Below are 14,540 nucleotides of genomic sequence, written 5' to 3' on the forward strand. Positions count from 1 at the left end.
CCCTATAAACCTTACCAAGAAGAGAACAAGATACCTGTTAATTACTTCAGTCTAAATTTACAAGTATTTGGAGAAACATAGCAATGTTCATAATAATAATAATAATAATAATAATAACAACAAAAACAATTAAATATACATATATATTTGTTGAGCATTACTTAATATGGTCAACATAATGAATAAAGGGTTGCCATATATTATAGTATTGTTTGTCCGATTCTCTTAGAGTATCTAAATTTTTCAAGGTAAATCAGACATCATCTCTCTGGTCCATTACATAAAGGTGGGTGGAAGGGGATCTTTCCATATGAGCAGAATTGCTCTGCGTTCTAATAAAGAAAAGAGAGCAAGAATCTTACACTTTAATGCAGAGAAACATGAGTCTTCTGGGGTGATTCCAAATAATGCCATAAGTGGTTCTGGCTCTAATCTATATCTAAGCACAACAGAAAGGGTATTGAATATTGATCTCCAAAAGTTTTCTAATTTAGGGAAAATCCAAAATGTGTTCATTCAAATACCCTCAGCACCCTGGCATCTATTAAACTAACATCAGGAAACATTTCAGCTAATTTAACTTTAGATAGATGAGCTCTATGTACTATTTTACCAGGGTGTCTGCGAGGTCTTCAAATGTCTTAAATTTCATAAACAAAATTTTAGGCCTAAAAAGTCTAAATATTTAATTGTAGGTCTTAAATCATGGTAAACGGGTCTTAATTTTGTCCAAGTAAAGCTAGCCAATCACCAATAATCTATCTCAAAACTATAGATTTGTTTTTATTGCAAAGAGAAACAAATCACAACAGCTGTTAGACATGTTCACTCAAATTCTCCTAATTAAATTCTATAAGCAGAGAAAGAAAACTAAAGGTGTAGCCCTTTACATGATCTTCCATTAATACAACAACTATTTAGTAAAGTAACTGGTCCATTAGAAAAAATCCTTAGTGTTTAGCCCTGTATATGTCTAAAATATCATTCATAATAGTCTTAAAATGTTCTTAAATTTGACTTAAAGAAACCTGCAGAAACCCAGTGTAAACTGAAGAAGAGAATGTCAAGCACAAATGGATGATGGGTGAACCTGACTGAGAACACTATTCCACATATCATCTGAGAGTGGACTATTCAACTTTTTTAATGGTTACTAACATACTTTAAGATTTGAATTTGACTGCACCTTAAAGCATTTTGTTCCATTTAGTAAAGTAAAACCTTTTGTTAACAGTTAGAGGGATTATTTCAGCCGTCTTGACTCCTATGTAAATTCCCTAAAAATATCATTTTGTTTAAAACTCTTCTAAATGTCTTCTAAAAGTTTAGTGGACATTCATTAGTAAAAAATTCAGTGAATTAATAAATAAGTATGTAATGCAGTAATTCAAACCTGTTGAACACAAATACTATAATGCTGCTTGTAATCCCTTAAGGTGTCATGTCAAACTCATCATGTAGATGTGTCTGCCTTTCGTGGTCTTTATCTGTAAGCTCTTTGTTTTTATTTCTTTGCATTAATATCTTTTTTAAACCGTTGTTGTATGCATGTGGCCACAGATACATCGTCAGCGTCGGAGGATGAGGGCTCCCTGCGCAGGCGTCAAGCCGCAATCAGTGCAATGCTGGCCCAGAACCTCCAGAGTCCTGAATACTGGATCAACCGCTCTGTCCAGGGCTCCTCCACATCCTCCTCCGCCTCCTCCACGCTTTCTCACGGAGAAGGCAAAACTCACAACCACAACAACCACAGCCAGGGGCAGACCAGTGCACTCGCAGATGTGCTGGCACACACCCGCATAGGTACTGCAGGATCATGAGTCACACAAACACACGTGTTCAAGTGCTGAATCACAGACGACACAAAGAAGAGCTTCAGTTTTTATATGTCTGGCACTTACGTAAGCTTGATTTAGTTCCCAGTGATCAGGGCAAAGCAAAACAGCAGCAGATCTTAATTTCTAAGTTCGTCAGCTTTAACGGTGGCTATGCAAACCTGTTTGTTCAGTTGTGTGTCATCTTGAGTGCTGGATGAATCACTATGCCGTTACGCGTCTTCTTTGCAGATACCAACAGCAGCAGCAGCAGCGTCCCGCCTGACGTCACGTCCACAGCGCCTCAGGACAGGAACTCCAGAGTAGACCTGCCAGCCAACATCGCAGTGAAGGGCATGAGCCGTGGCCAGAGCCGATCCAGTATGATGGACACTGCCGGCGGTACGCACAGCCTCACACACAGCTCTTACATGCTGGACACCTTGAACTTCCTGAACTGTTAGACTTGTTAGACCCCATTGTAGGCCAACACAGTAGTCAAAGCAATCCCTCCATCCAATAGACTTTTTTTTCGGGAACTACAGAAAATGGTTGCAATGAAATATAAACCTGATTGATGCATTCTGTGGGAGAAGTTTCAGAAACTATGTTCTTCAAACAAGATTTCTGAGGGGGAGGAAAACAATGTTAGATTATTAGGTTAATTAATATGCTAAAATCTTTTAATTTCAATACTTAAAGGCATAGTATACTCAAAAATGAAAATCAGGAGGTGAAGGAAAGTTGTATCAAAATCTGACTCCCCTTCACATGCACGCACATCACACAACACCTGCAGTTAAACTCACAGCAGTTTATCCTGACACTTTTATCAATCTTTTTTTTCCTGCAATTAACAGCAAGAACAAACAAGCGTTGTCTGCTTGACAAGGAGCCCCTAATTATGTTCAAAATAATTAAAAATGTAAAATGGGACAAATTTGTACCCTAATTCATAGTAAAACATACTCTAATCGGTAGGATGTGTTCCGGTTTTGCTGTGATTCTGTGACTGCTGGTGTTGGCTGCCTTATAGTTAAAAATGTATAACAGTTAAAGTAGGTTAATTTCAATTTAAATAAATTAAAATTAAATTAAATATTAATCTAATATTTTGGGATTTTTTTTATGTGTTTGCGCAGGTTTTGGACAGCTTTTGGGCAGGAAAACGTCAGCTATATCTGGCAAAACTGGCAACGGTCCAGAAATGTACCAAAAAATATAGTCAAAACTGTCCATGTGTCTTCAGTGGTTTAATGGGTGTATTATGAATATATAAGAATACTTTTGTGTTCAATATATATATATATATATATATATATATATATATATATATATATATATATATATATATATATATATATATATATATATATATATATATTAGATTGCGTCACTGGTCTGTTTTGGGGTATTTTTCTGCACATTTGGGATTTGGAACAACATGAGAGTACAGTAGCAGAGTTTGTATTTTTTGTGTGAACTAACCTTTTAAGTCATTTTCATAGGCCCCCTTGAAAATTTACTGAGGCCTACTGTTGGGCTCCCAGTTCCAAACCACTTGTATCAATTATATTCTCATCCTGCTTTATGGAATTATAAAAAATTTTTTTGCTTTGCGTTCACCACAAAAAATCTCCACATGAAAACACTAAACATACTGCAAGCAGCTGTAAACTAGCATGTGCAACCTGCTTCTGCGTGTAAGAAGATAACTCTGCATCAGCAGGTATCAATAGTTCAAAGTGGGGTGACAAAACTAGAACTGCAGGTAAACAAAGCAGGACTTGGTAACCAGCCTGCTGATTACTTTCTTCATTCCAGACGCAGCTTGTTGTTAAAATAGTTTTGGAATAAAATGTTCAGGTGAGATGAAGTGGCATTAGAACAGGAAGTGGCATTAGAACAGTCTTTGATCTGTCTAGAATTCTTTGCTAGCTTTCACCACTTTTGCATTTATTGTCATTACTCAATTTACATAAACATAATTTATTGTCAATTCTCTAAACTGAACATCCAATAAGTGCAATCTCTCTTAATAATGGCCCTGATGCAGATTCAGCGTACTAAAGTGAACTGCTGTTAACGTGACACATTGCAAAACTGTCCTGACATTAGTGTGCCACAACTTTAAAAACACTTTAAAGGATTATTTAAAGGTCATTCTAAAAGAAATGGTTTCCATGCCTGATTAATAAGTTGAAATAGTCAAAAATCATCATAGTTACATCATGTAAAAATTAAAATATCGTTGATCCAAATAAACATTTTATTTCAGGCATCATACTCTTAGTTCAGTGGTTCATGACTAGTGTTCATTTGTGCCATTCTCATCCGACATAAATAAGACATAAACAACCATTTCCTGTCTCATGCCTATTTTTAGAGGTCTTGTATGTTGATGTGGTTATGTTTTTATGCTAACACTTTAATGTTTTGCTTCCATTTTGGTCGTGATGCCACCTGACTGTAGGAAAAGGTAGGGCTGGAGGGATATTTGGTGCAGTGCAGTGACCCCCGCTGGTTTTGTCCTTCTGTGTGACTCTGTGTGTTGTTCCAGCTTTGTAATGATTTCTGATTTGTGACAAACCTCTTCCTGATGGAATCCTCTGTTTATGCTGTGACCCTGCCTGTTGCTTATGGTGTCCTGTAATCTGAATATGTGAATAAGAACATCTCTGTCAACAGGTGTTCCAGCACATAGTCGTGTCTCCACTAAAATACAGCAGCTGCTCAACACGTTGAAGAGACCCAAGAGGCCTCCGCTCAGCGAGTTCTTCCTGGATGACTCTGAAGAGATTGTTGAAGGTATAAAGTTTTATTGGAATATGTTTTATCAAAAGCAACATGCTTTTAAGTGAACTTGTATAAATGCAGGTTTGTTTTTTCATTACAGTATAAACCATACAAACCACACAGAAACAAGCCTTTTTTTTTGTTCTTGAATTTTTATTTATTTATTTATTTATTTATTTATTTTTATACACGTTCACATTGTCAGAATTCGAATAGGTGTACTCTCTATAGGTATCTCATTTAAATGAAATGGAACAGAAGTGTACCAAGTACCATGTAATAGTAGTGATGGTGAAATGAAGCTTTCTGAACCAGTGAACCGTTCAACTCGATTGTATCAGAAAAAGTTTCATTACTCGAAGCTTTCCAAATCAGATCTCAATGAGGACCTCTGCTGGTTAAAGTGAGGGAAAGCACTGTGTTGCAAAAATGTCAAATGTTCACAACTGACCAACTCATTCATGTAGTAATACAGCAATAGTAATATAAACGAATTACACTGTAGTTTTTTTTTACATATAAGGTGTTGCATTACACCACGTTGACTGTAGTAAAATCCAAGCTATTCGTAAGTATTTACATTTCTCTATTCCAACCGATGTTACATCCACACTCTCGTTTCGTGCAGGGATCGAACCGCGATTCCTGCATGGGAGGCGAATGCTCCGAGGAGGCTATGAGAGTGAGATTTTGCTCTGTAGTTGTCAGCTGTCCTCCTTTACACACTATACTACAATATGCAGTGGCATTCTTTAAAAATAGTTGTAAATATTACACTAATGCACTTTAATATGGTTTAGAAGCTTTTTACTATAAATTACCACTGCATTTTTGTTAAATTACTGGTACGTGGGACCGTTCCAGTGCTTTGAAATGTATGTAATCAACGCCTAATGTCTCGCTATACACTTGACTCACCCGCGAGGGCGTTTAAACCTTTGAATCAAAATTCGAAGCAGTCACATGGGTGTAGAAAATGAAGCTTCGGACGTCACTGATCACGTGATTATGGCTAAACGAATCAAGCTTCAGTACACTGCTTCACTGCGAGGTGTATCTTTTTTTAATACATGCTTCGAAGCCTCGGTGTACAGCATCACATCACTATGTAATAGTACATGCATACAAATTCCTTATTATTTTATATGATGTTTCTTTTTTCTAGGATTAAATTACATTTTGAGCTCAAGTTTTCCATTGTGTCTTAAATTCTCCATTGTAAATTTCTTCTATATATTTTCCACTTGCAGTTCCCCAGCCAGATCCTAACACACCCAGGCCAGAGGGCCGGCAGATTATTCCAGTGAAGGGAGAGCCACTAGGGGTGGTCAGTAACTGGCCTCCAGCTCTGCAGGCAGCACTGGCACGCTGGGGAGCCACACAGGCCAAAAGCCCTGCTCTCACTGCTTTGGACATTACCGGAAAACCACTCTACACCCTCACCTATGGTGAGATGTCATAATGTTTGGATGGATAAAAGCAGGACCTAAACTAATATTCTGCCATACATGACAGAGATCTGTGACTTGAGAAATTCATAGCCATAAATATACAATTAAAGTCGGAATTATTAGCCTATTACCCTTTGAATTTTCTTTCTTTTTTAAAAGTGCTGTTTAACAGAGCAAGGAAATTTTCACAGTATGTCTGATAATATTTTTTCTTTCGGAGAAAGTCTTATTTGTTTTATTTCGGCTAGAATAAAAGTTTTTAATTATTTAAAAAACATTTTAAGATCAAAATTATTAGCCTCTTTAAGCTCTTGTTTAGAGTTAAAGAATAGTTTACAATAGTTTACAGAACAAACCGTTATTCAATAACTTGCCTATTTACCCTAACCTGCCTAGTTAACCTAATTAACCTAGTTAAGCCTTTAAATGTCACTTTAAGCTGTATAGAACTGTAAATGTCTTAAAAAATATCTAGTCAAATATTATTTACTGCCATCATGGCAAAGATGAAATGAATCAGTTATTAGAAACCAGTTATTAAAACTATTATGTTTAGAAATGTGTTTAAGAAATAGTGTAAACAGAAATTGGGTAAAAAAATAAACAGCAGGGCTAATAATTCTGACTTTGACTGCATTTATTTTTCATAATTTTCCTTCTTTTTTTTACCATGAAAACCATATGTGCCTTGATTTATACACACACAAAACGTCACACAGCCTAATATTTAATTGAATTGCCTTTAGCTTTGATTATAGCATATATATTTTATATATTTTTTGCTTGTATTAAGCTTTTATAGATTATTTTTATCACAACAGTAATGATGAACTATCTTTAGATGAAGTATTTCCTGATAATAGTAATTGTACATATACAAAAATTGCCATTTGCTATTATTTTTTCCGGTAACACAGAAGTAGAATAATTTGAAGATTTCTTTGAATATATTGCTCATGTAACCCTTCTCTCTGCAGGGAAACTGTGGAGCCGCAGTCTGAAGTTGGCGTACACGCTGTTAAATAAACTTGGTACCAAAAATGAACCAGTCCTGAAACCTGGAGATCGAGTAAGATTCTAACACCATACTTGGTACACTGCACACCCATACTTCTCCATGTCTTATTCTTCACATTTCTCTCTTTAGGTGGCATTAGTTTATCCCAACAGTGACCCTGGGATGTTCTGGGTGGCCTTTTATGGGTGCCTTCTCGCCGAGGTCATTCCTGTCCCGATAGAGGTGCCATTATCTCGAAAGGTATGGTAGAGGTAAAGTTATGGAAGACAGCTCTTAAAACATGACATTGGCTAGTTGTAACGTTCACTGTTGGTTATTTGATTTTTAGGATGCAGGGAGTCAGCAGATAGGCTTCCTGTTGGGTAGCTGTGGTGTGGGTCTGGCGCTCACTAGTGAAGTCTGCCTAAAAGGACTTCCAAAGACCCCAAATGGAGAAATAATGCAATTTAAAGGTTCGTTTCATGTTGCTTTTCTTATTTGTATATTTCATTGAAGCTTTAGGATGCTAGATTAACATGTTGTTGGGTTTTTTTGTTGACAGGATGGCCTCGTCTCAAGTGGGTGGTCACTGATACCAAGTATCTCACCAAACCATCCAAGGACTGGCAGCCGCACATACCTACTGCAAACACTGACACCGCTTACATAGAGGTGAGTGTAGCCAGATGAACACAAGAGTTTTTAAGTGAGCATGCATGCTGTAAGTGTCTTCAATTCTGTGGTGTGTGTGTTTTTTCAGTACAAGGCCTCTAAGGAGGGTACGGTGATGGGAGTGGCTGTGTCGAAAATCTCCATGCTGACACACTGTCAGGCTCTAACTCAGGCCTGTAATTACTGTGAAGGTGAGCGCTACAGATCAGTAAACACATTCAGATATCTCAGCTGCACAACGCTCAGCGAGTATTGAATGCTCCATAATTAAGCACTAATTAATTTATAGCCTGTGCTTGGTCATAGATTTTCATTGTATTTATAGGATTATTACATTATATGTGTTTTTCTTTATATTTAATTATCATATTGTATAATATTTGGAAATTAAATTATTTTGTGTTGTATTTGATAATCAAATCTCAGTGTTGTTAATTTTGTTCTTCTGAACCTGTTGACTATCTTATCTAAGTTTGAGTCAACATTTATTTAATATTCGATATTTAACATATCAACTCTATACTTTAATGTTTTCCATAAGTGTAATGGTAAGGGTATTCATGTACTTAAAGGGCCACACCTCTTGCTTAAAAAAAATCAGAAAAGTGGGTAAGTCCAGCTTTGTTTAGATGGGAGTGGTGAAAGAGGGAAGGGATTGCATGAAAAGGGGAGTTTCAGTACAAGCACACGCTGATTTTCACAGAAGCAAAGCAAACACAGATGCAGGGGGGAAAGACAGTGACTACGTTTACATAAACATCAGTAATCAAATTATTTGAAAAATTATTAATTTGTCGACTTTAACTGCAGTTTGGCACTTTTCACTTTTTAAAGTTACTCATTTGCCCCCCCCCCCCCCCCATTTTAACAAACAACATGTTGGATGCGAGAAACGGCTGGAAGAGTGTAGTTTCAATGGAATGTTTGAGACCGCATGCTGTATGGGATAAAAAAAAAAAACCTCTGCATTTCTCCGTAACTTAGATGCACTCGGTAGGTGCAGAGAATAGTGCCAGAAAGCCGTGTGTGTATAGACTATCCTGTCACAAAATGCGACGAAATTCCTACATTATGGTAATAGTTTGATTAAAATGTTTACATGTTTAAATTCAGAGAGCTGCATTTACAGCGGATTTTTCAGCCCATAATATTGTAGTGATATTAACTTACTGTAAACTTAGTAACTAAATCATTTTGACTAAGGTATGTCTTTAAAACATTTTTTCACTTTACTGCTGACCATACTAACTAACTTTGTCATCTGACTGAATAAACATAAACAAAGAACATTGATCACACACGTACCAAATTCCTAGAGACAGGACAATCAACATGAACTGGAACCAAGTCTTTTTTTAAAAGAAGACGAGGGGTAAATCTGGATTTCACCATCTCCAGATGCGAAAAGCTCTCGGGTAAAAAATGTTGCTGGGAAATGGAAACAAAACCTTCATTGCGGCACATTTATAAACGCTACACTGACGACCCATGTCTCCAATCAATTCTTCTTCTTCCACTTGTTTTAATTACGGTTGGCAACACAATATGGCGTCTCTCTGCCATCTGAACACTGTAACGGGTAAAAATAGTCTTCGAAGCTTTCATGCATATTAATGAAGTTGCACCTCCAACACAATAGAGTGCGCTGATTGGGTCGAACCAAGTCTTTCTCTTAAATTAATGATGATAACTCAAAACACTTCATGTTGTACCCGCCGGTACAGGCATCCAGTTTCCTCGCTGGGATTTACACAAGGATCTAATCGCTGTGACGCAGCTTCAATTTCTTTTCAAACTGGAATAACGAATTTGCTCAAAATAACGCGAAAACAACAAATTTACACTTTTTTTGTGAAATATATGTGTACTAATGGTGTTTTTAGCTATGTGGGACATGTACATGACTGTCAACATCTCAAAAAATGTGTTTTGGGGTTTCGTGACCCTTTAAGATTTTAAATTGGATTTTATATTTTCAGTTTCTTTTTACCTTTCTGTTTTTGTCTCAATTAATCGATTTGTTTTAGTTTTTAGTCATTTAAAAATTTAAGCTTTTTTTAAATATAAGTGTTGATGTATTTTTTTATTATTATTATGTTAGGAGAAACACTGGTTAATGTCCTGGATTTCAAAAAGGACTCTGGCCTTTGGCATGGAGTTCTAGCAGTGAGTGTGATTCCTTTCCCTATTTTAGGTTTTTGTTTTCTTGTTCCTTGTTTCCTCCATTACAATTTGTTTTAATCTCTTTGTGTCTGTGTGTTCTTCCAGAGTGTCATGAACAGAATCCACACTATTAGTGTGCCATACGCTGTCATGAAAGCTTGTCCACTGTCCTGGGTGCAAAGAGTTCATGTTCATAAGGGTAATCATCCACGACATCTGTGCACATAAACTGGCTCAAAAGGTCATGCTTCATTATCAGAATACTGTGAAGTTCATTCATATAAATGTGTGTACACACAGCTCGTGTTGCTTTGGTGAAGTGTAGAGACCTGCACTGGGCAATGATGGCTCACAGAGATCAGAAGGACACCAATCTGTCTTCCCTGCGCATGCTGATTGTAGCCGATGGAGCCAATCCATGTGAGTAAACAAGCCATGGGAAAGAGATTGCTGTAGTTCAGCGCAAATAAATGATCCGTATTTCTGTCTCAGGGTCTGTTTCTTCATGTGACGCCTTCCTGAACGTGTTTCAGTCTCATGGGCTGAAACCTGAGATGATCTGCCCCTGTGCTTCCTCTCCCGAGGCCATGACAGTGGCCATCCGCAGGTACCTGCATGTGTCTGCTGGAGATGTGCAGTTCTTTATTGCACACTTAAGTCTGTAGATGTGTTTTTCTCCCCCATAAAGGCATCTCTCTGTGTGTTTAGGCCTGGTGCTCCCGGCACTCCTCTTCCTGCCAGGGCCATTCTGTCAATGGCAGGACTCAGTCACGGGGTGATTCGGGTCAACACGGAGGATAAGAACTCTGCCCTCACTGTGCAAGATGTAGGACATGTCATGCCTGGAGGTGAGACTGCCCAACTGTTTGAACATTTCACTGTAGATTATGCGATTGTGCTGTGAACTGTTGCCAAGCTTTAAAGCAGCTGCTCCATGGAAAATACTGCTTTGTGTTGGTGATAAATTTAGCATGCGTGGCATACAAACAAATTAGTTTGTTTTGGTGGCCTTAACACAAAATATTAAACAAATAAATACATGAGTGCATAATGAGTATCGATGCAAGATATTAAGAAAAATAATCTGTATAATTTTTATATAAACAATTTCTCTACACTCAAGTATTAAAGCTGTAATGTATGAAAGATAATCTAAATATAGTTTTTTTTTTATTAATTATGTCATTATATAGGCAGAGGTATGTCTTAAGTGCATTGTTGAATTTTTTTTGTCTTCATTTTTGTCTTTCAGTTAGTTACCTTTAGGAATTTTGAAAAGCTAGCATTTAAAGCAGTTCCCTCTTTTCTTTCTGCATCACAGCTCTGATGTGTATTGTGAAGCCTGATGGGCCGCCAATGCTCTGTAAGACTGATGAGATCGGAGAGATTGTGTTGAACTCGCGAGCCGGAGGCACCATGTACTACGGCCTGCCCGGGGTGACCAAAAACACTTTCGAGGTACTGAAAAAACACATTGGAGGGAATATATCTGATAGCAATATACCAAATACACAAGAGCTACGTCCCAAAGGGCACACCATGCACTTATGCACTTACACACTCAACAGCATAGTATATGTATGTAGTGTCATCCTAAACGGAACACTAATGGTTTTTCACTAAGCGGAAATTCAAGCTGTTTCTCTGATTATGTTTGATGATTGCCAAATTAGTGAAATAAATGACCAAACTACCAAATAATACCTGCCATGAGTATAACCACATTCACCATCGGGAGGCGTTATAATCCCTCTCGTTGGAGAATTTTGCTTTCACGATCCAAAATAAAGTAATCCAATCCTCTTTCACTACGTGAGCAAACTACGCTGTTGAGTGGGTGAAGTGTCCATCATTCTTCACTTCTTTTTAACGGTTGAATGAGTGCATCATCTGGGTATTTAAATTGTACTTATTGTTTTTAGAGTTTTCAGTGTGAATGCGCTACTTATACTTTTTGAACTACAAAATGGCAAAGAATAGTGCATAAATATGCGATTTGGGACGCACCTACTTTCACTCAAAACTCTGATTTGATTGGTTACAGGTGATTCCTGTAAACTCAGGTGGTACCCCGATAGGAGACGTTCCCTTCACACGCACTGGGCTTTTGGGATTTGTGGGTCCGGTAAGTGAATGTACAGTGCCATTGTCTGTATATGTATGTGTATGTATTTATATATAAATGCTTCTTAAAATGTGTATATTTACATACTTTAAATATATTAATAGTATTAAGTATTTTATTAGATATTATTTAAAAGTTTGGGTTCAGAAAGAAATCAGATCTGTTTTCTGTTTGAAATCAGTTCTGTTGAAATCAGTTCAACAGAAATAAATAATTTTATCATAGAAAATCATAATGGTTTGATGAGTTCCGTTTCCTGAACATCAGGTCAGCTTGTTAGTATGATTTCTAAAGGGTCATGTGACACAGAAGACCGCAATAATGGGTAAAGACCATTTTGAGGGATGTGATCAAGAACAATGGTCCCAACGTATTTCCTGTTTTACATTTTTAATTTCTATAGCTTCCGAGAATCCAAAAAGAGCCACATCTTGATAAATAATGTTATGATAGCTGTTTTAACATTAGGTTATGATTGAATCGCCTCTTTTTACAGTTATTAAATAGTTTGATAACAAGCAGGAAATGTCCATGAGCCAATCACATGATCATATTGAAGTGGTCTATAGAAAATGTTGCATTTCCATCACAGGAATTGCATGTATCTACCAATAATTCTTCTTAAATGAGGGAGAGAGACCTGTACATAGATTAACCATTCTGACCCCACACTTTTCATCGTAAAATAAAGTATGAACAAAGCCTATTTCTATTTGCCTCTGTGTCACAATAATTTATGCCCTCAGGGAAGCTTGGTGTTTGTGGTGGGAAAGATTGAGGGTCTGCTTAGTGTCAGTGGTCGCAGACACAATGCAGATGACCTGGTTGCCACAGCACTGGCAGTGGAGCCAGTCAAAACCGTTTACAGAGGAAGGTATGAATCACACACACACACAGGTATTTAGGCCTTTTTGGTAATGTGATGCGGTTCTGAGAGTGTGTGTCATGTATGCAGGATTGCCGTGTTCTCTGTTACTGTGTTCTATGATGAGCGAGTAGTGATTGTGGCAGAGCAGAGGCCTGACGCCAATGAAGAGGATAGTTTCCAGTGGATGAGCAGAGTCTTACAGGTATCACACAAGCCTTCTTAAAACTTATTTTATATAGTGTAAAATAGGTCATTGATACAAATGGAGCTCAGCTCACTGGCTTAATCTAATGAGGCAAATAACAATGATAAATTCACAATATCCAATGATTCTACACTTTCATAATAATAAGTGTCGTAACTCTTCTCTCTTCTTCCTTGAATGTGTTCCCGTAGGCTATAGACAGTATCCACCAGGTGGGCTTGTATTGCTTGGCGCTGGTGCCTGCAAACACATTACCCAAAACTCCACTGGGTGGTATTCATGTGTCTGAAACCAAACATCACTTCCTGGAGGGATATCTGCATCCTTGCAACATTCTGATGTGCCCTCATACGTGTGTCACCAACCTTCCGAAACCCAGACAAAAGCAGCCAGGTACTTTAAAAACAAATACATTTAAAAATTGTATGTACATACAGTTGAAGTCAAAATTATTAGTCCTCCTGTTAATTGTTTTCAAACTTTCCCAAATGATGCTTAACAGAGCAAGGAAATTTTCACAGTATCTTAAATAAAACAAATATAGAACAACAAATAGTCATTTTCCAGAAGAAAAAATATTATCAGACATACTGTGAAAATTTCCTTGCTCTGTTAAACATCATTTGGGAAATATTTAAAAAAGAAAAAAAATTCAAAGGGGGTTTAATCATTTTAATAATGATTGCAACTGTATTTATAATTATATTTAGTTGTTGTTTTCTTTATTTCGTGATGCATTATTAGGTTTTGTTTTTGTATTTTCGTTTAGAAATTTGTACATGTAAGTTGTATAATTCATAAATGTGTATTTTCCTATTTGTTGTGAGATAATGTATGAAATCATGTGGTCCAGAAGTGTTTTATTCATTTATTTATTTATTTATTTATTTATTTATTTATTTTTATAAAAATTTAGCTTTAAAAATAATAATTTTTACATTTGTGTTTAAGTTATTAAGTAATATATAATATTTAATAACTTTTTTTATTTGAATGATTTTTTTATTATATGTAATAGGCTATTTTTCGTTGAGCTTGTTTTAATGTTTAATAATATTGTATTATGCATGTGTAAAACACTTTAAATTACTCTTGTGTGATTGAAATTTGGTGTAAAAATGAACTTGCTTTGCCTTCCAGTGGGAGTTGGTCCAGCCTCCATCATGGTGGGCAACCTGGTAGCAGGAAAGAGGATTGCACAAGCTAGTGGGAGAGATCTTGGGCTAATTGATGACCAGGAGCAATCTAGAAAGGTCTGTCAAAAAATCGAGGATTAGAAAATCCACTATTGATCCCTGAATCCCATCCCAGGGACATAAAGATTTCAATAACCTCATCAATGCCTCTGATCTCTTTAAGAGTTATAGAATAATCCAGAATTGTATCATAATACACAGCTTATCATTATTTTGCAGTCATTCCCCTTTCTAGGTACCTTAAACTCTGGGA

General features: G+C 36.8%; 1 protein-coding gene across 1 annotated transcript in view; it reads left to right on the forward strand.

Moving 5' to 3' along the window:
• dip2ba (disco-interacting protein 2 homolog Ba) overlaps window positions 1-14,540 on the forward strand; it is a 78,745-nt gene that overhangs the window by 49,142 nt on the left and 15,063 nt on the right. The window contains exons 5-24 of the mRNA XM_056448700.1: window positions 1,561-1,803; window positions 2,067-2,216; window positions 4,503-4,622; window positions 5,861-6,058; window positions 7,039-7,130; window positions 7,209-7,319; window positions 7,408-7,531; window positions 7,621-7,730; window positions 7,819-7,921; window positions 9,832-9,896; window positions 9,999-10,092; window positions 10,194-10,313; window positions 10,386-10,500; window positions 10,602-10,741; window positions 11,215-11,351; window positions 11,938-12,018; window positions 12,765-12,892; window positions 12,974-13,088; window positions 13,283-13,484; window positions 14,232-14,344. Of these exons, the coding sequence (XP_056304675.1) occupies window positions 1,561-1,803; window positions 2,067-2,216; window positions 4,503-4,622; window positions 5,861-6,058; window positions 7,039-7,130; window positions 7,209-7,319; window positions 7,408-7,531; window positions 7,621-7,730; window positions 7,819-7,921; window positions 9,832-9,896; window positions 9,999-10,092; window positions 10,194-10,313; window positions 10,386-10,500; window positions 10,602-10,741; window positions 11,215-11,351; window positions 11,938-12,018; window positions 12,765-12,892; window positions 12,974-13,088; window positions 13,283-13,484; window positions 14,232-14,344 (2,561 nt within the window). The remainder of the gene's footprint in view (window positions 1-1,560; window positions 1,804-2,066; window positions 2,217-4,502; window positions 4,623-5,860; window positions 6,059-7,038; window positions 7,131-7,208; window positions 7,320-7,407; window positions 7,532-7,620; window positions 7,731-7,818; window positions 7,922-9,831; window positions 9,897-9,998; window positions 10,093-10,193; window positions 10,314-10,385; window positions 10,501-10,601; window positions 10,742-11,214; window positions 11,352-11,937; window positions 12,019-12,764; window positions 12,893-12,973; window positions 13,089-13,282; window positions 13,485-14,231; window positions 14,345-14,540) is intronic.

Source organism: Danio aesculapii, chromosome 23 (genome assembly GCF_903798145.1).
Source record: "Danio aesculapii chromosome 23, fDanAes4.1, whole genome shotgun sequence".
NCBI classification, from domain to species: domain Eukaryota; kingdom Metazoa; phylum Chordata; class Actinopteri; order Cypriniformes; family Danionidae; genus Danio; species Danio aesculapii.